The sequence below is a fragment of the Ochotona curzoniae genome, unplaced genomic scaffold (assembly GCF_017591425.1).
Source record: "Ochotona curzoniae isolate NIBS_2020 unplaced genomic scaffold, NIBS_Ocur_1.0 contig_4792, whole genome shotgun sequence".
Lineage (NCBI taxonomy): Eukaryota > Metazoa > Chordata > Mammalia > Lagomorpha > Ochotonidae > Ochotona > Ochotona curzoniae.
In genome coordinates, this window is record NW_024466389.1 from 6,945,169 (window position 1) to 6,970,369 (window position 25,201).

A 25,201-nucleotide genomic window follows, 5' to 3' on the forward strand; every position below is an offset into this window, starting at 1 on the left:
ACTAAGTTATTCAAGGAGGTTTATGGGAACTCCTTCCCTTGGCACCTTCTACTCTCAGTTATGCTTTTAGTGAGCTCGCAGGCGATGATTCAACAGTCCTAAGTCCAGCAAGCTAGCCTTCATTCATCAGCATAACATCTCTGCAGGAGAGTATAGCATCTTCTAGGTTAGTCCAAAGATGTTAGAAAAGGACAATGTGGAGTCTGGCCTCGGGACAGACATCCTTTTACCATAGTGTTTGCTAAAAGCAAGTAGTTTAAAAATGATCAGTTCTCTTTGGGGCAGCCTCCATACCCCAGTTGGCTGTTACAAGTGCAAGCTAAAAGGTTGCTTCCCACGTCTCTGGTCCCCACTGCTGATGGGACCAAACCTGAGGCAGCGCTGCCATCTGCAGCCCAGTCATGCTGCTTTTACGTGAGCTGAGCCTCCGCCCCACGGTGTGTCTGAAGCTGTACTCCTGACTAACAGGTCACTCAGCATCTCCTGGAGGCTTTGGGCTATTTGTAACACTGCAGTTAAGCAAGAAATAATTTGACAGTCTGATTATAACATCAGAAGAGACCCCTGTGATTTGCCTGGGGCCTTTTTACTGGCACAGGTGAAAGTCGCCTCTTGTGTTCATGCTTTCAATGAGAATGTCTTCCTCTGCAGCATCTGCTGGTCACGGCTCAGAGATTCACGGTGCAGATAGAGGAGAAACTGCTGCTCAAGCTGCTCAGCTTCTTCGGCTATGATCAGGCAGAATCAGGTGCGTTGGATGTCCTGTGTTTGTATCTGGGCACTGTCTCATGGCCGACATTTTCCAGTCCATAAAAATAGGGTGGCCCCTGCAGGCCCATAAGCTGTCTTGCTGTCTGCTTGAGCTAGAAGGTGAAGGCTGTGCTCAGCTGTTCTCTGCAAGTGCCACTTGTCATTTAAGTTGATCGCCGTGGACTAAGGCTCTCCGGAGGGTCTGTGGGTGTCCTGCAGTATCCACTGGTGATCCTTTGGGGAGCAGAACACTAGATGTTAGTTGTTGAGGAAACCAGTTTCTTTCCAGCCTTTGTTTATTAAACAGATTTGGGACCAAGAATCAAGAATCACTTCGATGACTTCTTTGGTTTAGTTCACCGAAGAAAACAAAAACAAAACCTGGCTAAACTCAATTGATTGTTGATTCCTTTATACTTAATGGAATTGTAAAGGCTTCTCTTTACTGTTTCTTTGGAGAGAGCAGTAAAATAAGCTATTTGAAACCCACCTTTCCAGCCGTGCTATGGAAGTCACTTGCTTGGTGCCTCTGTTTAAATTCCTCATTCCAGCCCTTGCTCCTACTTGTAGGTGGGCTCGTCAGAGCTGAATGTACAGCTTGGGCGTGAAGAATACTCAGTCTTGTTTGAAACCTAAACTAAAGACTGAACTCAAAGAAACGATACGAACTTTCATATGTGTCTGCTAATGTTGGCTTCAGAAAATAAAACAAAATTGCAAGAGAAATACAGTGTTCTGCCCCACATTTAGAATGTAGGCTATAAGACTCCTTGGCTGTTTGGTGCCGAGCTTTCACTCTGCACTGGGACAGCAGCCTTTGCTCACGTTCAGTAGCCACTTGAGAGCTGGCCTGCCAGGTCCTACCTTAGGTCTCGCCAGGGACCTTAGGTGCTTGAAATTTGGAGATGTTTTACTTGTACGTAGTTGTGCTTTTTTTTTTTTTTTTTAAGATTTACATACTCTTGTAACTTACTCTGATGAATTTCCCTTCCCAGCACTGTAGGGTAGATTTTGACTTTTGTCTAAATCCGTATCAACCTCTTATTGGAGCATCTCCTCTGCTTTCCATAGCTGTCCTGTTTCCTGAGCAGCATAGATAGGCAGGTCTGTGTTGCAGCATCGTTCTTTTCTAAGTAGAACAAATGATAGCTTAAAACATGAATCTCTGATGTGTATAGATACAAACTCGTTGGCTTTATTTAAAAAAAATTTTTTTAAATTTTTATTGGAAAGGCAGATTCACAGAAGGAAGAAGAGAAAAAGGCACAGAGCTCTTCCATCTGCTGGTTCAAGTGGTCGCAGTGGCCATAACTGAGCTGACACAAAGCCAGGAGCCAGCAGGATCTTCTGGGTCTCCCACATGGCTGTAGGGTCCCAAGGACTCAAGCCTTCCTTCACTGCTCTCCCAGACCACTGGTAGGGAACTGGATCAGAAGTAGAGTAGCCGGAACACAAACTTGTGTCCATATGGGTTGCTGGCACTGGCAGGCAGAGGATTAATATGTTGCATCACCACACTGGCCCTTGTCTGGCTTTTTCTTTCAGGCATGTGAAGCCAAGGAAAAACATGCTACCGCAGTGGGTGTGGTCCCAATCACTGTTTTTTAGCCTATGTCCCTCCTTTTTACTTCACAGGATAGTAGGTTAAAATATACCTTTTGACGCCATGGAAGTGGATGCGCCCATTTGGGAGAGCAGGTGCTGTTCGTAGTGGAGTCAGATCTTTGTGATCTGTAGTCTTGTTCTTTTTCAAGTATCATATTTTACTCAGATTCATTATTTAATTGGTGATATGATTCATTATGATTGACATGCTGGATTTCACATCCTTAGTTGGATATCATCTTAAGAAATAAATTCAGTTAATTTGAGTCTTTGATAAAAATAACAGTAATAGTTTCTAGACAGACAACAGTTTTTAAAACTGTGACTTTAGGCTTTCCCACCTGTGTTATTCAGGATGCCACTGGCCTGTTGGTACAGAGTCACAAAGTTGACAATTAAGCTGGTGTATTTTTTGTATAAGTAACACAAATGCCTGGGATGCTGCACACGTTCCTGAACTCTAAAACCAAATTAGAGAAACAGTTTTACTTTTTCTCTACATGCATTTGAATTATAAATCCAAGGAACTTTTTTTTCTTGCTTTAAAAAAATCTGCCTTTTTCTCAGAGGTGGAAAAGTATGATGAAAACCTCCATGAAAAGACCGTGGAGCAAGGAGGGACGCCAGTTCGCTACTACTTTGAAAATCTCAAGATCAGCATTCCGCAGATCAAGCTGAGTGTGTTCACCTCCAGCAAGCTGCCGTTGGATCTGAAGGTGAGCTGACTGATGTCTGGGCAAGTTTTTACAAATGATATTTACTTGGGAAAGAGCGAGTATGTTTGCAATTCGCATGTTCTGTCCAGCATCAGCATTCATAGAAGCTATTTTTACAGGTTTCCTTTTTTTAGGGGGATAACAGACTCCTGTGTATTTCTGTCCTTTTATTTGATATTTGCATATGATTTTGCAAAAGATCAAGGCGGTCACTCTGGAGAGTAAACACAGGCAGTTACATAAAACTGCTGCCCTCGCTGTGCTCCTGGCTCTCGGCAAGGCTGAAGGTGTGGCTCCCCAGGGTGCTCCAGTCTCCAGGGCCAGACCAAACCCAAGGTTATTTCTTCTTTTTGCGTCGCAACCTGCTTAGCTTCTCATTTGCTCTGCCTCCTCTGTTGAAGTAATTGTCACTAGGAATGTTTGTCCCCCTCAGGGAAGAGGCTAAGTTAAGTTGCCCATGTGCTGGGATACACCCACTTGGCACTTGGTCAGGATGGCATGTTCCTGCAGATCGTCCTTTTTTTCTTTTCTTTTTTTTTTTTCTAATATTTATTCTTATTGGAAAGGCAGATTGGAAGAGAGAAGGAGAGAGAGAGAGAGAAAGATGTTACATCTACTGGTTCACTCCTCAAATGACTACAGTTGCCAGAGCTGAGTCAGCGCAAAGCTAGGAGGCAGGAGCTTCTCCTAGGTCTCCTACATGGGTGTAGGGTCCCAAGGACTTGGGCTATCCTCTGCTATTTTTCAAGGCCATAAGTAGGGCACTAGATTGGAAATGGAGCAGCCAGGAGTAGAGGTGGCATGCGTATGGGCTGCTGGAGCTTGAAGGTGGAGAATAAGCTTTTCGAGCCCCGGTGCTGGCCCCCGGCTGCTGACTGTCATGACATGCACTTGATAAATACCGCCTCCACGTCATCTTTGCTTTAACAATAAGGTGGATTTTAAGGAACAGAGAGACAGATTCAACCCCAAGCCTATCTGAATCCAACTCTGTAGTTTTTTTTTATTATTTATCTGTTGCTATCCTGTGCTGCCCCCAAAACACAAGGAATGGTGGCCTTGCTTGGTAGGCAGGGAAGCTGAAGCTCAAAGTGTTTCTCTTGGAGCGGGGTAGGGAGTGACATGTGCACAAGGGAAGCCGGTGGTTATTAGGAGGGCGTTGCTGAGTTTGGGCTCGAGTCCACACCCTGCGGCTTGCACCCACTGGCCAATGATCTTTTCTCTGTTGTGTCTGAAGGTGGTTGCGAGGCCCTCTTTTTTCCCATAACCCCAGGCTTATTTCCCACCATGCCATGCAACCTCCTCTGAGATGCTGCAAGATGGCCTGTCTTCCTGAACATGAACAAATAAGTATTAAATCTGGAGTCATAAATTCAGATGCCCACCGGAGCTGCGCCAGCAGTGCAGCAGGGCCAGGGTGTGCGGGTGTATGCTTTGCTGCTAAAAGGGCCAATTGTTGGGACGGAATGCAAACCCAGGGTTCCCAGATCTTTGGATTTTTAAAGAGAAGCCGGAAATCTGGGTTTTTATGAGGAATCTCCTGGTTTTTAAACGTTGGCAACAAATTTAAGTTTCTTGTTTTCTGTTAAATCTTGTGGGCCTAACAAAACACACGTGTGGGCCTCATGTGGCCCGTGGTCTGCCAACTCTCAATTTCTAAAATAGACTTCTAGGTAATGAGACAGTAGTCTGGTGAGCCTCAGATCACATTTGGATCAGGATGGGGCAAGGGCGACTGCCTCATTGAGATGGCAAAATGGGACTGAGCATCTGGCATGACCAGTCAGGCCATGTGGGGAGAGCAATGTGGCCACCCCTGCAGCCACCCTGAGAACAGGGCTGGATGCCCCGCTCCACTTACTGCACTGCCTGCTTAATTTGCTTTAATTTCATGTTTCCCAGGAGATTGAAAATAGTTATAATTAGCATGGGAGTGAGGGGAAAACCATGGGAAAACCGCTATCTTGTTAATATCCACAAGTATCCACTTGACTTCTGTGACCCTTCGGAATGGGTTTGTTTGATAAAGTGTGTATTCCCCCAGAACACTTGGCCCTCGCCCAGCAAGCCAGTGGTAAGCATTTCCTGCAAGTTGAAGACTCCTTGTTTCTAATATCATCTAAGAAACACAGACACCTTCTTGCTTCTTCTGAATTGCTCCCTGCAGAAAACTTGCCCAGACGGACAAAAGCACGATGATTTTCTGCAGCTAAAGCAGCTCCCGCCCCCTGCCTCCCTGGTGTTACTGCTGGGGCATGCACTGCGCATCCACTGCCTGGCATCTTGCAGTTAAATGTTCCACCCAGTCATATGGGAGGAATGTTTTCAAGGCATTTCTCAAATCATTGTTGAACAAATTAAATGAAGCAGCGTGTTGTGAGGTGTGAGGGCACGCTCAGTGCCGGGAGTCAATGCTTCCAGCAGGGCGCTGGGGATTGGGACTGCAGAGTTAAATTCTCAGCTTGTCGAAGTCACCGTTTTACTGCACTGAGTGGAGCCTGGGACTCATAAAATAATGTCACTTATTCAAAGAGTTTTCTAACAGAGTAATATCCCTTTATTAGTAGCTCTTAGAAAGGGCAATATGCTCTTCAGATGAAAAGCTAATAGCTGAACGTCTGTGCCTGGAAAGTGGAGGCCTGTCCCCGCTCAGGGATCACAGGAGGCTGATTAAAAGGTAAAGTGTCTCTGGGACTGAAGGAATAATTACCTTGGTTCTCCTGACTCCTGCCAGAAGTGCGGCTGTCAGAAGTCTCGGAGGGAAGTCTCTTCAGGTTTACACTGAGGGCACATTGTTGCCAGATAGCAGTGCCTGTGCAGAAGGCCTCAAAGCAGTTTCACATCTGCTATCTCGGCGGCCTCCTTTGCCTGTGCTGGCAGGGGTGGGCGAGACCCACTCCGAGCAATGCTGCCCAGACAGCGGCCTTCCCTTGCTGCCACTCCGGTAGCCTCCCAAGTGTGCGCCTTGCAGAGGGGCAAGTCTGTCTAATGCCAGGTAGTTCCTGTGTGTTTGGGGTTTTTTAAAAGATCAAAAGAGGCCAGGAGCCTTTAAAAGATTTCCCAAGGTGGCCTACAGCAGTCCTTTTCCCATTTAGAGCATTGGGGCATTATAAAAGAAGGGCTTTAATTGAGCAATCTAGTTTGGAAGAAAACCCACATTTTAATGGTCAGAGAGTGAGAGGAGGGTGGGGGTTAGGGGGATTTCAAACAAAGACACTATTTAAAAAGCCTAAAACTGTCTTCTGAAAGGCTTGAAATAATTTGTTGGGAAACTTCAGACCCTTTACTTTTTCCCTCCCCTCCTTAAATAAAAACCAGATTTGTTAAAAGGAAAAAAGATCCAGTATTGTTAATTGTGTTTCACAAAGTGCCAGAGAGGGAAATATCCCTGTTTTTAAACACTGTCCCACGAGGGAAATAGGCAAATACCCCGCTTCACATAAACAGTCTCTATGTACCATAAATAAACCTTTAAAGAATGAATTCCAGACTGCTGTGTTTAGTGCAGGAAAACCAAGAAAGGAGAGGACGTGGTCCAGGGAATGGCTTGTGATCTAAGACCTGTGGCACATAGACAGGTATTTCTTCTTTCAACTCTGCAAAGTTTCTGGGAGAAGTTGGCAGTTTTTGTCTGGGGAGGTAGGAACAGTTTGCTATTTTGTATTAGGATCTTAGGGTTGCTTTCTTCAGAATTCATTTAGAACAGGAAACTGTTGCTACTTAAGTAAATAAGCATCAGCCCTGTACACTACTGAATTTGATTCGTCATTTTGTTATTTCGAGAAGGAATCTTGTTGGCTTGCCCTGCTGCTCTCTTGCTGAGCCGAGCCTGGCCACCTGAAGGTGGTAGAGTGCTGAGTCCAACAGGTGGGGCGCGGCCTCTAGGGCGTGGGAGGCCCTAGGCAGCCAGCCACTAGGTTAAGATGGTTTCTGTTCAGGGTCAGTGTTTTCCTGTCAGACAAAGCATCTCAGCCCTCTGAACAGAGGGTTGTGTTTATCAGGTGGATTTTGACAACTAAGTAGAAGTACCATGGTCTGGGCTGCCATGCGTGGCTCTTCAGTGTTTAGTTGCAATGAGGAAGCTGGGTTAAAAAAAGCTTTTCACCTTAAGCCTTTGTTTTGATCTCATTTCCTCTTCTTTGAGAAGAAAGTCATTCTCAGAGTTGTTTTGGCAAAACAGAGTGCTGAGCGGATTGTCAGTCCCCGGCTTGCCCTCTGCCTTGCCCACGTTTCCAGTGTGGCTGTGAGAAGAGCAGCTCAGCTTCTGAGCTTGTGTTTCCCTGTCAGTGAAATGAGGAAGGCGAGGACTGTTTGCTGAGCCCAACACCGCTCATCACAAGGATGGAGAACTGGAGTCATCACTGCCTTCCTTGCTTTGCGCCCGGGAGGCTGGTCCTCTGGGGAAAACGAGCATGTTCAGACCCAGGTCTCCATGTGGGTGGCTGCGTGGCTTTGGGCCATTTTCTTACCTCTTTGCGAGAGAAGAAGGGAAAAGATGCAGTGTGCTAATGTATTTATTTCAAGAATGTTCAAGTCTCTGAAATGGTTAGTTTATTGAAAGGTTGTTGGTGACTTCCAGAGGCAGCAGGCCCAGTAATGTTTTTTTTTCCCTTGTCTACGCGGTCCTCTGCCGGATTGGATGCTGGTGACCTTTTTGTTCTGGGCATGTCCTTTCTCATTCTCCAGAGTTTGCTTTTTTTCTACTGTCTTTCCTACTGTGGTCTATGAATCCTCTTGTCATGTCAATTGCCTGTTTTTCAAGCAGGTTGTTGGTCTTTTATCTCATCTGATTTTAGAAGATCTTTATGAAAGTTTTCTCTTTGATCAAAGTTGCTGCAAATATATTTTCTTCAGTTTGTCATTTGTCTTTTCTTGCTCTTCAGTTTAAAAAAATTTTTCATTTGTGCCATAGTGGGTAAAGCTAACAACTGTGGCAGTAGCATCCCAAATGGGCACCATTTTGAGTCCCAGCTGCTCCACTTCTGATTCAGCTCCTTGCTGATGTACCTGGGAAGGCAACAGAAGATGGCTCAAGTTCTTGGGCCCCTGATCCCATGTGGAAGATCCGTCCTGGCTCCTGGTTTCAGATCAGCCCAACTCTGGCTGTTGTGGCCATGTAGGGAGTGAGTCATTGGACAGAAGATTCTGCCTCTCTCTGTCTCTCTGTCTCTGTCTCTCTCATACATACAAACACTCACACAGAGATGAACAATAAATGAGGTGGCTGGCACAGTAGCCTGGTGGCTAAAGTTCTCACCTTGCATGCACATCAGGATCCCATATTGGCGTTGCGTTGAATCTAATCCCCGCATCCCTGCTTCCCATCCAGCTCCCTGCTTGTGGCCTGGGAAAGCAGTCAAGGACGGCCCAAAGTCTTGGGATCTTGCACCCATGTGGGAGACCTGGAGGAGGTTCTTGGCTCCTGGTTTCAGATTGGCACAGCACCGGCCATTGCGGTCACTTGGAGAGTGAATCATTGGACAGATGTTCCTCTCTCTCTTCCTCTCTGTATATCTGACTTTGCAATAAAAGTAAGGAAATCTTTTTAAAAAATTCTCCTGAAATTTTAGTCTATAATGAAGACAAAATCCAAAAATAGATCCCTATGCAGAGGTTGTTAACTGGCTTATAATGGACTCAAACCAGATGAGAACTTCAGGAAAGTTAGATAGGCGGGGGGGGAGGGGGTCTTTTTGAAGCTATTGGAAATCTACTAAGACAGGCAAGATTTGAGGGTACAGATTTTGTGAGAGGAGAGACTTGGTGAGCCCAAAATTTATGTTCCTTTTGTTCTTGAGACTTTTATAGATTAGTTGGTATGGAGAGAAAGTGAAGGCAAAGAGGAAAACAAAAACTAGCTACCAAAAGGCAGAAAATTCAAAAAAAAGTTTTTGGTAGTTTCCTGGGGCCAGGAAGGCAAAAATCAGACTTTATTGTTAAGTTGGAAAGGTGGTATTTGAAGGACCCACATGGAAGGAAAGGGTGGGCACAACAGATTTTAATGATCTGAGCTTCTATTCTTGAAAGAGTTTCCAATTTCCAAATGGCCTGCTCTGAGGGAAGCTTCACAAAATGTGGCCAAGACCAGCCAGGGGCTCCTGATGCACAGGAGATTTAAAGAGTATGGATGACTCTGGTTTTTAGTTGAGATAGCAAAAACTGTATCAGGCCTTCTAGTAACTAGAGTAGACTAAGACTTATCGAAATTCCAACCCATCTTACAGAAAATCCAAACTTCAGTTGAACTAAGTTGTACTTCTTGATCTAATTGCCTTACCAGAATCAGAAGACTCATCAGTGTAAGTTTCTATGCAAGCATTGCTTTGAATCACCAATGAATACACCTACTATGAAAGGATCAAAAGAAAGACAGACATTAGAAACAAACTTACTGACAAATGAGATGTTGGCATGTTCACTCATAATTTTAAATAACTGGATGTATTCAAGAAGTTTGCTAGAAAACTCATTCAAAATAACCAAATAATGTTAAATTTATAGACCAGTACTTTTTCATGGTACTAAAAAATGAAACCTGAACAAAATATTAGGAAATCATTACAGAAATCTATAACAAAGTGTCATAGCCAGAGTTGGGGCATTCCAAGATGGAAGTTTAATTTAACACTTGAAATACATTTGAGTAATTGACTTGATTAACAATATGAAAAAGGAAAAAGGGATTGTTGTATCTCAATAAATACACAAAATTCATTGAAAAGATTCAACATCCAATTATAATAAAATTTGGCAGGCTAAAAATAGAAAAGAAGCTGCCTTAATCAGGGGGGATACAGCAGAAGAAAAACAGGAGGAACATGATACTCAATGATGACCGGTGAAGAAATTTCTCTTGAGATAGGGGAAGGAAGGATGCCCATTTTTAGCACTTTTGTTCACTGCTGTGCTGGAGATCCTAGCTAGTACACCAAAGATTTAACACTGAATTATTTATTTGAAAGAGTTAGAGGAAGTGACAGAGAGAGTGGGTCTTCATCTGCTGGTTCACTTCCAAATAGCCACAATCCGCAAGGCTGGGCCAGGCGAAAGCCAGGAGCCTAGAACTCCATGGACTTCCCATAAGCATGGCAGGCACTCAAGCACTTGGGTCGTCTTCCTCTACCTTCCCAGGCCATTAGAAGGGAGCTGGATCCAAATTGGAGCAGCTGAGATGTGAACCAGCAGCCATATGGGATGCCAGAGTTTCAGGCAGTAGTTATATCCATTACACTACAGTGCTTCCCAGCATCTTGACATGGTAGGAAGTGTCAACAGGAATACAGCAGAAGCTTCAAGATCTCTTGAACTTTAGATTTGGCAGTTGTATGATGTAGCTTTTCTTGTGTTCTACTAGCTAAAGCAAATTATAAGATTGGTAAAGATCCAGGTGAAAAGGAAACAAGCTCACTTCATGGTATAGGATATAACAAATTGTGACCACTTTTAATTCAGGAGTACAGAAAACAAAAGCTATAGAGAACAACTAAATATTGTTGAGGGAAATAAGAAATATGAATAGGTGAAGGAATTAAACCATGTTAATACACAAGAAAATTCAGTATTATAAACTGTGCATTCTCTAAATTGACTATAGGTTCAGTCCATTCTTGATAAAGAATTCCAGCAGTTTTGTGTGTGTGTTTGGCAGTTGATAGGACTTTTAAAAAATGATTTCCAATTCAATAATGTAAACAAGAGAGGTCGGTGCTGAATGTAACATGCCAATCCTCTGCCCTGTGGCACTGGCATCCCCTGTGGGCACACTGCTTTTGTCCCAGCTATTCCACTTCTGATTCAGTTCTCTGTTTGTGGCCTGGGAAGTCAGCAGAGGATGGTTTGAGTCCTTGGGACTCTGAACCCATGTGGGAGACCTGAAAGAAGCTCCTGGCTTCCGGATTCACATCAGCTCGGCTCTGGCCCTGTGACCATTTGGGGTGTTAACCAACAGTTGCAAGACCTTTGCTCTATCTCTTCTTTTCTCTCTGTAAAATCTGCCTTTCCAATAAAAATAAATCTTTTTAAAAAAAATACAAGGAATTTTTGGAGGATTTACACTAGTAGTTATGAAGAATTACTACAAAATAACAATAATTAAGACAGTGTATTATTGGTAAGAGGAAAAGCAAAATGAAATGGAAAGGCAAATCAAGAATCAACAGAAACAGTTAATGACCTCTGATGAAGTTTACATTGTACTACAGAAGGAAAAGGACAGTCTTTCAATAAATTTTAATCTAGTAGATTGATTAGTATTCATGAGCATTGGTTTCTTCACATGGTTCATAAATATGAAGTCTAAGTAGATTATAAATTAAAGTATGAAGAAAAAAGTATGATTTCTGTTAAGTAAGTATATGGAAATATTTTCATGATCTTATAGGTACCAATTTCTTAACCAGGACACAGAAAAATCTTCCCATAAAGGAAATGATTGATACAGTGACTTTCCTTAAAACTAATAATGTATAATAAGATATCATTTAAAGAGTAGTAAGACAAATCATGAATGACAGAAGATATTCAACAGAGGACATATGTACATTATGAGAGAAAACTCTTCTGAAACAATAAGGAAAAAAACACAAAAACAAGCAAAAAGGCTTGAATTGGCACGTCACACACCCCAAAGTATCTACATGCCCAGCATGTTAAAAGGGACTTAATCTCATTTGTCAACAGAAAAATGAACATTAAAACCACAGTGGAGTACTGTTAGGCACGCATCGGAATACCTACTTTTTAATTTCAGTCTGTACCAATGTTGATAAGAATGTAGGATAACAGGAAGATGTATAGACAGCTGAAGGGAGAGTATACAGGTTCAGCCACCTTATTAGACTGGCAGTAAATGGCTGAAGTTGAACATGTGGTGTCTTTATGACCCTGTTAATTCTATCCCCAAGGGTATGTCCAAGAAAAATGCATATAAATGTGCCCCAGAAGACACTCTTAACATGTTCATAGAAGCATTATCAATTTTAACAATTTGAAATAGCCCAACTTTTCATTAGTGGTAGTGGTTAACTATATTATGCCTTCTTTGGGAGGGCCAAATGAAAATGAGTTATACACAGTAACCCAGTGCATGTCATATAGTGATGTTGGCTGTAAGAAACTACAAAGTGTACATTGATTATTGATATAACATTCAAGGCAAGAAAACTAGTCTGCTGGCATGAAAGTTATGAGACTGTAAGGAAAACGGAGTGGGTGGTAACTGCATGTGGGGAGAGGATTGCCTGTGAGACAGAGCTGCAATCTATGCACTGGTGATTGCTAAGCTGTGGCCACACTGGGGAAACGCAAGAAGCTGAACCTTTGGTTTGTGCACTTATCTGTATATGTGGTATCTCTTAGTCAAAAAGGAAAACGTGATGGGGCCGATGTTGTGGCATGGCATCCCATATGGGCACCATTCCAGCTGTCTGCTAGTGTGTTTAGGAAAGCAGTGAAAGATGGCCCGTATGCTTGGGCTCCTGCCATCCATGTGGGAAATCTAGATGGAACTCCTCGTTCCGACCTAGTCTGGCTCTCGCCATTGTGGTTGTTTAGAGAGTGGACCAGCAGGTGGAAGACCTCCCTGTTTCTCGCTGTAAATAAGCTTTCAAATAAGCAAAGAAATCTTTTAGAGACGATAATAAACATGACAAACAGATGTAAAGCAAATCAAATGAAATTATGCCATGAAATTGTTTTATTTTTTTCTATGTGATGTCTGTGACTTTGGGTGCATATTCCTAATATTTTACTTTTGTAATTATAGGGACAATATTTATTTATAAATATTAAAAGTTTGACTCTAATTGGAAACTTAACCTAAAACATAATGGAATCCAGAGTCACAGTGCCATGGAAGAGCATCACGTTGGCTAAAAAATGTTGTTTTCTTTCTTCCCTCCCTAGGCCCTGAAAAGCACCTTGGGATTTCCATTGATTCGGTTTGAAGATGCTGTGATTAACCTGGATCCATTCACTCGGGTCCATCCCTACGAGACAAAGGAGTTCATCATCAATGATGTTCTCAAACACTTTCAGGAGGTGAGCTTCGGAGAAGTGCTCAGGAGCTGATGCAGAGCAGAATGATGGCTTTAGTTGTTGGGGAATGTTGGTTGTTAAGACTTGACCATTTAGAGCCCCGTTGAGCGTTCTAGTACTGCTGTCAGAGGTTAGTGACCTTCCTCGGAAGCCAGTGCCGACTGTGAAAACTGGGAGAGTGCACTTGACTCAAGCTGCTAGTATGTTCCTCAGAGCTGTCCTCAGGGTATTCTGCCAGGTTGGTCATAGTTCTTTAATAACAACACAAAACATTGTGAACCACTCACTTGCTGAGCCTGCTTTCAACATCTACTCCAGCATTCTTAGATCCAGAGAGATCCTGCTCTTGAATTGAACTTGAATTTTTGCAATCAGGTTGGACATTTTCCATCTTGCATTTGTTATTCAGATTGTAAAGACGAAGTATGCACTGCAGCATATTCTACTCATAGCTAGGTGATGCCATAGCAAATATATACTAGCCTTCAGAATTAAAATGTGTTCTATTCTTATTTCCTCTTCTTTCCTCCTCATTTTCATCCTTTTTTGTCTCAGCTGCTGATGTGTCCTTTGAGCTGCCAATGGAGCGCTGCCCTGGGTGGCTGGAATCAAGCTGTTGGGCTGCAGGAAAAGTGACAGGTGGCTTGACCAGCCCTCTGAGGGGAGCTGTGAATCTCCCTCTCTCCCTGGTCTCCCTCCCTCCCTTTCTTTTCAAAACTTCCTGCTCCTGACTAACCCTTTTTGTGGAGTGATGAGGAGAGTGATGTCTGTACTGTTAAATACCCATAAAAAATCTCTCCTGTTTTATAGCTGTGTCCATTCTTTTAATTGGCTCTGAGAAGTATTTCTAAGGGCATTGAAGACAAGCTCTAGGATATGTTTACTAAGCAAAGTTTAGAAAGGGAGGGCCCAGAAAGGGCAGGAAATTGTTTTGCAGTTGATAAAGTTTAAAAGGCAGCTGTTAAGACCAGCTTTGTGACATATTAAGCCACGTCCTGCAGCATTGGCATCCTAGATCCCAGCTGTCCACTTCTGATCCAGCTCCCTGCTAATGCACCTGGGAAGGTTGTGGAGGGTGTTGCATGCTCTGGGGCTGGTGCTGTGGTATAGTGAACCAAGCTGATGCCTTCAGGGTCAGCATCACATCCGAGCACAAGTTCAGATCCCAGCTGCTCTATTTCCCTTCTAACTCTGTTCTAATGTGCTTGAGAAAGCAGCAGAGGATGGCCCAACCTCTTGGACTGCTTTGCCCATGTGGGAGACCCAGAAGAAGCCTTTAGGTCCTGACTTTGGCCTGGCCTAGCCTCAGCTATAGCTGCCATTTGTGGAGTGAAGCAGCAGATGGAAGGTGTCCCCCAGCCCTCTGTAACTTACAGGAAGCTACAAACACAAATGGGTACTGATTGGATTTTCCTCTCCCGTCTCCATTTTTCAGGAACTTCTCAGCCAGGCAGCTCGCATCCTGGGATCAGTGGATTTCCTTGGCAATCCCATGGGACTTTTGAATGATGTTTCTGAAGGAGTTACTGGGCTGATAAAGTATGGAAATGTTGGAGGCCTTATCAGAAATGTTACCCACGGAGTGTCCAACTCTGCGGCCAAGGTAAGTACTCTACAGTGAAGTTCCCTTAGAATTGACCTCATGAAGCTGCTGCATCACCCTGATCGGGCAGTCCCTGGACCTGAAGAAGTGGCTGTCATGGCCTTTGTTTGCTGTTCTCTTGCATGCAGAAATCTGTCACCAGGGATACAAATGCCCTGCTAGACATCTCTTCCCGTTTCTGTCACTTCTGTTCCAGCTCTGCTTGTTCCACCCTGGTCGCTGCAGTGGCCTCCCTTGAACTTCATTGCGTCTTCTGTAGATCCACCAAAGTGAACTCCCTTACTAAACCATGAAACTGCCTCATTGTCCTTCTCCAGCTTTAAATCTCCCAGTAGTACAAACGGAAATGCAGCCTTCTCGGGGATCACCATTCCTTAACTCCTCTGACTGCAACAGCATGCATCTCATTTGCAGACATTTGGTTGGTCTGCTATTTATTTTCCAGTAGGACCTGATTTTCCATGTGAGCTGGAAGAGGTGACAGTAGGTGGAGGTGCCTGCCATGTGACGGTCTAGGCTTTGGCTTTACCCAGAAGAGCCTTGTGTGGAGGTTGCTCTGTGGGCATTATCCTGAGAGTGGGCTGGCAACAGCATGTACGTGCATTACTGAGAAGTCATGGAAGCTGGGGATTTATTCCTTTTTCCAACTGGTCTTCTAGTGATGATAGTTCTCTTGTCAGATCAATTTCTGCAAATAGACCAAGAATGTTCTGTTTGGCTTGAAATTAGCTAAACTGGAGCCAGCAGTGTAGCATAGCGGGTTAAGTTGCTACCTGTGATATACCTGCATATGAATGCTAGTTTGATGCCCAGCTGCTTCACTTCCTATCCAACTCCCTGAAGATGTGCTGCAAAAGCTGTGGAAAGAAGGGCCAAGTGTTTGGGTCCCTCTGGCCATATTTGAGATGTGGGAGAAACTGCAGGTTCCCACCTTCAGCCTGGCACACCCCAGCAATTGGGGCCGTTGGGAATTAAATCATTGGATGTACAGTCTCTCTCCCTCCACCTCTCCTAGTCTCATTCTCCCTTTCAAAGAAATAAAAAGATTAGTCTTTTTTTGAAATGGGCAAAACTCAGTTTTAGAGATTATATGAAAGAATAGAAATGAAAGAAACTTTTATAATCACAGTTTGGAAACAGACTGCTTACAAGTCTGAATGATTGCACACATTTCTGCTGTTACTTGTTTTTACCTTCCCCTTACCCCCTGGTACCACAAAAGGCATCAGTCACACAGGTGGTAGGGACTCCTTGCTGCTGTTGCCACTGCTGTTGGTACAAATACAATCAGATATCGTAGCTGTCTGTGCCCAGCGAATCTTCAAAGCTTTATTAAATTCGAGCTAACAAAGGAAAGTCTCTTTGGTTGTATGTTTCTTTGTTTTTGTACTGCTGATCTTACTGTAATTTGAGAAATGAAAATATACCTGTTCTTTATGCATAGGCCTCCCTCAATATAGAATAGAAATGGGCCCACTTTACAGCCTTATTGTAAGAAGAAAATGAGACAAGACATAAAAATATTGCAGAATAAAGACTGAACAGAAACATGGGTCACAGCTTGGTAGTACTTGTCTTAAGACTGTTAGGGTCCTTGAAATGAAAGCCAGCAGTTTTGCAGTCACTGGTGGGGGAGGGGAGGGAGCAGCTTGGGCCCTGAGGTGAGATCGCCCGCCCCGCTGAGGGCTCTTTGGCTGCTGGGATTCCTCTGGAGAATAATGACAAAGCTGAAACCCCACTTGGAGTAACGTTTTATTTCTCAGCTGGCAGAGACCTCTCATGGGTTCCTTCCATGTCTCCCTCTACTGGTGAGAGGGTTGGCCTTGCCTTCCTGTGGAAGTCCCCTGTTTCCTGGTTCATTTCCTCTGGGGATGTTTTGAAGCCGGAGGCTCGGCCTAAGAGTAGAACTTGTGCAGGAAAACAGGGCTAGGCCCTTCCTGATGCGCTCACCTTCCCTCACTCCCACTTCTGGGAGGCCTTGGTGACAGTGACCATGCGTGCTGGAATATCATGCCTTAGGTTGTCTTTGCATTGGCCTAAAAACGTTGCTGTCTAGACCTTGAGTCATCTCAGATGAGAACCTGGCTTTGGTACTGGTGGAGTCCTTCTACATGCGGCTTTGTATTGCCTTGATTAAGCTAATCAGTGTTGGATTTAGAGGCTGCTGAGAGAGGGATTGTTTGTGTGTGTGTGTGTTGCAATTTGTTTTTTTTTTTTAAGATTTATTTATTTATTGGAAAGTCAGATATACAGAAAGGAAGAGAGACAGAGAGGAAGATCTTCCATCTGATGATTCACTCCCCAAGTGACCGCAACGGCCAGTGCTGCGCCGTTCTGAAGCCAGGATCCAGGAACTTCTTCCGGGTATTGCACACGGGTGCAGGGTCCCAAGGCTTTGGGCTGTCCTCAACTGCTTTCCCAGGCCACAAGCAGGGAGCTGGATGGGAAGTGGAGCTGCTGGGATTAGAACTGGCGCCCATATGGGATCCCGGCACATTCAAGGCGAGGACTTTAGCCGCTAGGCCACAGTGCAGGGCCCAGTTTTTTTTATTGCATTTCATTTTATGACATCATTCCATAGGCTTTGAGGTTCCTCCAATCCCTCCCGTGCTCTCCACTTTATTGCAGTATAACAGTTCAAATCCAGTCTTGTTTCTTTCATTGCAAGCATGCACCATGCATAGAGTCCAGCATCTTATTGTCCAGATCAATTCAACAGTTTCTTGGGGAGACCATCTCTGGTCTAAAGGAAGGGCTGGCAGAATATCATTCTGACCAGTTGTATGATTTATTTGATACAGAGAACTTTAGACTCCTCAATGGCAGTATGATGGACTTCTGAAGGTACTTGAAAGACACCTATTGAAAGACTGGAGAGGAGAACAGTGGGGAATTGGAGAGGCAGAGGGGAAACCCCAATGCCTATTAAACTGTGTCATAAAGTAAAGAATAAAATTAATCTGTATACTCTCTAAGGTGGTAAAGCAAGGGAACTTAAAATTGCCGCTTCCTATGGAATTGGTAGATCTCAAAGAGCAGTCTTCCCACTAAGAACATCATCTGTGATTCTTCTGTGTGGTTGGGCTAACCTTTTCCATTTTCTTGAAGTTTTATGGGTTGAAATCAAACCTTTAATGTTGCTTTAGGGGAATGTTTTGTTTGCTTCTCTGTGCACAAAAGTGAAGTTTAAGGAAGTGCAAATGACCACAGTAGTCAACTGCTGGCCTGAGAGAAGTGTTGCTTTCAAAAGCGCCTGAGTCCCAGTGATGTGAAAAGCCCCAGCCAGCTACCCAACACCGAAGGGCATGAGCCCTGTTCCATGGGTTTTGAGTACAGTGGGGAGACTCCATAAACCTCTGAGATTAGTTGTAAATGTGGCCCATATGTGTATTTTCTTGGAGTGAGAGTCTATTGATTGGATTATTGAATTTTTGGCTCTAAATGATCACAAACCATCTTTACAGATAGAGAAGACCTTGGTCTGTTTCTGTCTTGGTCTTGTTTTGTTTTTACATCCATGGAAAGGTGAGTCCCAGTAGTTCCCACCAACCCACTGATGTGAGAAGCAGAAGACGTGAGGTATTTGAAAATATAGTGAGAAGCTGAAGAATTCCTTCTCACATCAGAAGGCAGTAGACCGGAAGATCATAGTCATCTGTGGATTGATGTTCTAACTTTTTCACAGCACATTTTAAGTTTCAGGTCTATAATGTGTCCACTTTTGAAATTTCTTGTTTCATTGTGAACTGTTATTTATTTAATATTAACTTAAGGGAGTGTAATTAGGAAACAGCCTGTAGTCTTTTGAAGCCTCTTTTTCTCTTTGCCTTTGCTTGTTATCCCCGAGCCTCCCAGAATCCACTTATGTGTTCCAACTCTAGGGTGGTCTGACTTAGGAGCTAGCTGCCACTTGGTCAGCGTGCATCCCATGACTCTCCTGTGGGAACTTGTGGGAACCTCAAAGATCTGATGCCATTTCTGAAGCCAAAAGAAGACAGTAACTTCTGGAATCCTTTATAGGACTGTAATTTCTTTAAAACAAGGACAAGTTTCAGTTTCAGATTCATGTCAGAGCAGTTTCTCTATGCAGCACAAATTGCAAACCTCTTTAAAAGTTGACAGACTGTGGAGAGAGCCTGTTGAGCAAACTTCCTTGCTTATGCAGACTCCAACTGCTGATATCTATGCTTATTGTATGACATATTCACAAAAATGAAACTTTTTAAATTGAAAAAAACTCTCAGATGCTAACAACAGAACACGTGATTCTGTTCTCTCTCCTCTCCCTGTAGATGTGCACTGTTTTCTGCACAGCTGTGATCTGGTCTTCCTAAGGGAAGAGGGCCAAACAGCATACTTGATTTCCTTCAGCAGAGGAGAGGAGCTCTTTGATGGCCACTGATGGAACCTCTGCTCTAGTCTGTCCTCCTGCGCAGCCTTCCCTGTGCCTTGATCACACCCATATAGGATGCTTTTGATCCTGGGTACCTTTTTGATCCTGGTGTGTTTCAGTTCTGTTTGTGAATACAGATATTTTAATAATGTCCACTGCTTTGGACTGTTTCTTCATGGTCAGTTGTCGACAGGAATTAAAATTTCTTATTCATTATTTGCTGACAACCTTTGTAATTGTATAGTATAGGTTTATGTCCTTCTCTTTTGCTTTGTGGTATTTGTATTTATACGAAGTCTTAATTACCAGCTCAAATTCTGCAACCTACATTTTAGTCAAGAAGGTGTGGAGTTTTTTTATTGGTATTTAGCTAGCACATGTCCTCGGAGTTGTTTTAGCCATTGTTTTATTGTCTTCAGGCAGTTTTGTTTCTTAAGAATTGGGAAAACATTTAATAATTTTGTTTATTTCTTGGTGAAAATACTGTTCACAGGACAAGCCTAGGAGTGGGGTCAGACACTGTGCTTCCTGTTGGTGTGTGTACTGATCACCATCTGTTTTGTCAGGCCTGATGTAGTTTATAGTCTTGTGTATTTTAGTCTCTATTCTACAAAACAGGACACACACTGAAAGAAGTTAATGACATTTTCAAGGTCACACAGTTACAAGCAACTGAGGTGGATTTGCATTCATGTTCATCTGATTCCAAAGGCCATGTCTTTGCTTTCTTACTTGATGCTTTTTCATTGTATATGTAGTGCTTTCTTCCAGGTACTGCAAAAAATGTAAAGTGTCAGCTTCCCACCAGAAGCTGATTAGTCGACATCATTTTGCCATCTGGTAGTTGACAACTACTGTGTCTTCAGCACGTAGTGGTGGCCGTGGTCATTCAGTGTTAGATTTGTCATGACTGTCACTGTCTCTGTTACAGGCAGCAAGAGTCTGCATGATGGCAAATGTGGTTTGACCTAGGTGATACCATGTGATCATCAGAATAGCCTTGTCAGTAGCTAGGATAGATGTTGTTAGCCTTTTGATATAAACAAAGACACTGAGGCCCCGAGAAGTAGGGTGACATGCTCACAGTCAGTGAGGTAACTGCAGAGCCAATACCTGGCTTTCCTGTACTAGGGCCTCAACCCTAAGCTTTAGCTAGACTTTTGGTATTCTAGACAATGCTGTATGTGTTAGAAATTAAAAAAAAAAAAAAAAAAAAAAAAAAAACAGGAAAAACCAAAAGCCATACTACTCAGAGTGAACTTTTACAGATTTTAGAAAAAGGAGGGAAAGAACTAATAGAGAGGGGGCAATTTAGGTTGTTCAGTATAAAATCTACCTGGAACTTCAGAACGTCTTTTGTTCTGTTCTTTGTTCTGCATTGAGGCAACCATGTATGGATAAGCCTCTTCTCATTGCAAGAACATCTCTCCAGTGCTGTCCTTGCACCCAGAGGTGCTCAGCCAGCCTATCGGGGATCCTGTGAGCTTGGGGCCAGAGGCTAAGAACCTTTTGTTTAAGGAGCAGTGTTTGTGTTTGTGTCATGGGCAGCTTATTTATAAGGCTCAAACAGGATTAAAAGCTCTGCTTATGCAAGGCACAAGTTTTTTTGCATATCAGAATGCACTGGGTGGAGTGCCTGCTTGGACAGACGAGAAGGATGTTTATGACTTGTGTCTGCTTTTGTCGTTATGTGTAACTGCTCTTGCTCCGTCTTACCGTTGAGCTGATTATCCATCTCCGTAATAGCTTTTCCATGTACCTCTAAGCAAGTAAGAGGTTATACCTCTCATAAGCATTGGGGTTTTGGTGTATTTTAAGTTGGCACAGAAGTTTAGGTTAGCTGAAATTCACTTCAGTGCAATCCCTTAGGGAAATGCAATATTTTCTATTTTTAAAAAGATTTGGATCTGCTATAAATAACCTGAAGGATTTCTTTTCCAGTGAGTGGGGGGCAGGGAGGACTTCGAAGTTATTGTATATAGAGAAAGGACTCAAAAGTTTTGGTTGCATTTTTTCACTAGTAACTTTGAGTACTGTAATAGTTTCCTTAGTCTAAATTCTGTTTGATTAGAAGCAAATTTTAGGAACTAATTTAGTCATCCTAACTTGGGAAGATGTCAGATATCTGGGGAGGCATGAAATGGTGTATGAAAATTTCAAATGACCATAAACAGGCAGTGTTCACCCACCTGTGTAGCAGCCTTGCTTGGGAAGGAGCCAGGAGAGTGGGTTTAACTTTGCCTTGCTCCCTCTGCCTTCAGCCTGCTGAGAAGCCAGAAGAAAAAGCAGCCAGGGACTTCACCACCATTCAAGTCCTGGCTTTGAAACAGAAAAATTGAAAAACCTCAAAGTTTGATTTGATTGTCTTGATTTTCTATTTCAGTTAAGATTGATTTTCTTGTATTATTACCTCCTTAGACCTGGACATGTCATGTTTCAGAGAAATTCACTTTGTGTTTCAGAGAAACTACAGTTTGTGTGGTGGGAAGTATATTCAGTTGCTAAGTTGAAAAAAGACAGAAAATCTTTGTCTCCCAGAGTAGTGGTTTCCTATTTAAGTATAAACAGGGTCAGGAAAGGAGTGGAAGGTTTGAGCTCCTTCAGCTGCCTGGTTGCCCACCGGGGCACAGGGAGTAACCCATCCCCTTCCTGTACTTTGAAAGTTGTATCAACCTTTGACCTTGAAAATTTGTGACAAACTGAAGGTGAGCTGCATGGTAATTCATGTTTATAAATATCTGAAGGCACGATCAATTTCTAGTTCTTCGCAATAGAAGGTGAAGACACTGTTACAGAGCTTCTTTTCTTTTTAGTTCTTTGTGCCTTATGTATAAGATTGTCTCAGTGTTGAAGAAAAACAATTGAAGTGTTTTCTAGAAATAAGAGAATTTTTTTATCCGTATCATAGTTAAAAAAAAATCAAGAAAAATGAGAAGAATATAAACATCATTAAATCATATGCATCAAATATGGGACCAGGAACTGTGTCTATACTCATTTAATTTTCATGTGTGCCCCTAAAAGAAGAACATTTTATAGATAAAAATAGCCAGTAATCAGCCCAGCACGGTGGCTCTGTAGCTAAACCCTCACTGGGCTTGCCCAAATGAACACTGGTTTGCATCCTGGGTGCTCCACTTCCCTTCCAGCTCTCCTGCTTATGCCCTGGGATGGCGGTAGAGGATGGCCCAAAGCCTTGGGAGCCCCGCACCCGTGTGAGAGACCCAGAAGAAGCTACGGATAGGCTCAGCTCCAACTGTGGTAGCCAGTTGGGGAGAGAACCAGCGGATGGAAGAGATTTCTCTCTCTGTCTCTCCTTCTCTCTGTATTTATCTGAAAGGCAGAGTGATAGAGAGAGTTTGGGATCTTCCATCTACTGGTTCAGTTCTCAAATGGCTGTACCAACTAGGGCTGGGCCAAGCTGAGATAGGAGCTAGGAACACACTCCTGCGCCTCCCGGACATGAGTAGGGCCTTGCAGGCACGCCAGCAGGGAACTGCATTGGATGCAGAGCACTTACTTTTGAACCAGCGCTCCACTTAAGCTGTGGTAATACAACTCTAGCCCCTAAGCTAGAAGTTTTAGAAAGAAATATATTTGAGAGTCTGCATCTATATTTTTCTTCCAAAACAATGCTTCTGTAATCTATCAAACCTAAACCATTAGAGATGCTAAAACACAAGCAATTGGAAACAGCAACATTTAAAAGTAAAGTATAAACAGCTTTCCATTTATTCTCAACTTTTAACTCCTCTTTTAGGTCTTGGAATTTCCTAATTGTAATTTCTAGATTTTCTTTTTTACATTTTCACTTGTTCATACAGTGTAAATAGGTTGAAATGGGAGAAAAAGGCAGAGGAATTTTCTTTATTTGTATTAAAGAAATGCTAGAAATTTTGAGTGAACTATCAGTACTTTCTCACACACCTGATGGAGTGGAGCCAAGATTTATGCAAACTTAAATCTTGTAGTTTTTCCAGTCTGAGGAACCTTCCCCCACCCTGCCCCGCTGCTGCCCTAGGAGCAGTTTGACCTTTGGACTGCATGGTGCACACGCAGTGCAGTTGCTAGCAGTTACCACGTCTCTTCAGAGCTGTCGTCCTCTGACTGCTCCTGTCTTCAAGCCATTTCCTGAACCTTGCTGCTTAAACACTTCTAAGCCAGTAGATTGTTGTTTTAAAATAGTTATACGTGGTTTCCAGGGCAGAACTTCTGAAATCAGAGGATTGTACTTTCTCATCATCAATGAATGGCAGAAAGCAAGCTCATTTTCCCTCTGATAGTCCTTGTCATCCCCCCCTCTGACCTCCCCTAGCTGGCTTTCCAGGTTTTGTGGAGATGTCTTTGCCTTTGAGCTCTGCAGCAGATTGGCTATTGGCTGCTTGGTGAGAGCGACGATTTGGTGAGCAGCCAGGTGGAGCCCGGTGGGGGTCAGCTGTCATTCCTGGGAATGCTGCACTTTCTTCCGTCTGTGCTAAGGTTTGCTTCCTGAAGAAAGGAGAATCGATTAATTGTAGACTAGAGTTTGATCATCCTTACTGGAATAATATCACTTTGTTTTTATTTTGATTTAGTTGTTGATGAAAATGTGTGTGTCTGAGTCTTTCGTGTTGTTGACACTAGTGCTGCTGTTTCAGTCACCATGTTACAGATGACAGAATGGAGACTCCCATGGAAGGGGATTAGTTGGTCAAAGTAGCCATAAACTAAAAATAATAGAGCTTTTGATTTTCTCCTAGGTCCTCTGGCATCTACAACCTGCCTAGACAGTACTTCTTGACTCATCTCTGATACAGCAGTGGGAGGGGCTCTTTTTCTGCCAAGGGTCATTTGGATATTTATAGCATCATTTGCAGGCCATGCAGAATTATCAACTGGAAAGTTAGCCTGCTATAAATTTATCAAGTTTCAAGTCCTGCCTAAGGTTGCCTTGGCAGGATCAGACCAAGTGATTTCACAGACTTCATATGTCTCGTGGGCTAGACACTCCCCACCCCTGTACTGTAAGAACAGACATTGTCTCCATATTAGATTGGTGTTTTCCATCATCAGTGCCATCTGTGAGCCTGGAGAGAAATGTGGCTTTCCTTTGTGGAGGCCCACTGGATTGTTTATCACCATCGTGCTGTTTTGCTGGGATTTTTGGGAATCTTAAAGAAGAAGAGCAGATGGTGGGAATACTTTCTGGAGCAGAATTCATGTGGGGTGAAGATTGGCAGGGAGGAAGATTAGAGCTTATATTAGGGCATTACATTAAGTGATTTCTGTAATGCTGGCAGCAAGGAGAAAGCCCTCTTAGGAGAGACGGCAGAGGGAAAGGGAGATACTTCTGGAAGTGGATGGGAATCTGGGTTTTCCTTGGCTTTCCTCCCAGCTGCTGGCCTGTCCAGGCTGAGCTGGCAGAGGATGCCCAACATGTCCTGGGGTGGAGACGTGGGGCCTGGTATACTCACCCCACAGGCACATGGGAAATCTGGCCTTCCATCTCCTTTTGTGTTGGGCATCATGGGATTGGGGAACAGCCTTTCTGTGCCACTTCTAAAAACAAAGGGAGAGGTCTAGTTGGGCACATGAGGAAGCTGGAGATCAGCTTGAAAACTGCTATGGGGGGAAGTCAAGCGGAAAGCATGAGCAGAACATGGCAGCAGCAGACTCTCCCCTCGTTTCCCAGTTGTGCTTATTCTCTCTTCACCTTGCACTTGAGCTCCAAAGCTCATGCCTGTTTGGAACACCCTGCCTCAGTCTGGCCAGAGCCTCCAGATCTGTAAGGTCCAGGTGGGTCATCATGGAGAGTTCTAGTGACTCTGTGTGCTTCTGTTACAGTAGCAACCATCTTATGACAGGTAGATGGCAGCTGCTGTGGAAGAGGCCCAGGAGAAGAAGCCTTTAAATCTTTGGTTTTTATTTGCTATAGGGTGTGGAACATGGAGGCAGATGAGGAGTGAGGCTTGCCCCAGGGATCTGCAGACTGCAGCTCCTGGAGAGAGATGCCCTAGGGCCAGGGATGGGATCCAGTATGTGTCCATGTGGGCTTCTCTCACTATATTTAAATTTTTCCACATGGTGTGTATCCAATGAATAGTTGTTTAAAAATAACAT

General features: G+C 43.5%; 1 protein-coding gene across 3 annotated transcripts in view; it reads left to right on the plus strand.

The window, feature by feature from the left end:
* Window positions 1–25,201, plus strand: part of VPS13D (vacuolar protein sorting 13 homolog D) — a 245,173-nt gene that overhangs the window by 142,304 nt on the left and 77,668 nt on the right. For all 3 annotated transcript variants that reach the window (XM_040987935.1, XM_040987936.1, XM_040987937.1), the window contains exons 61-64: window positions 652–748; window positions 2,923–3,071; window positions 12,975–13,109; window positions 14,542–14,709. In XM_040987935.1, the coding sequence (XP_040843869.1) occupies window positions 652–748; window positions 2,923–3,071; window positions 12,975–13,109; window positions 14,542–14,709 (549 nt within the window). The remainder of the gene's footprint in view (window positions 1–651; window positions 749–2,922; window positions 3,072–12,974; window positions 13,110–14,541; window positions 14,710–25,201) is intronic.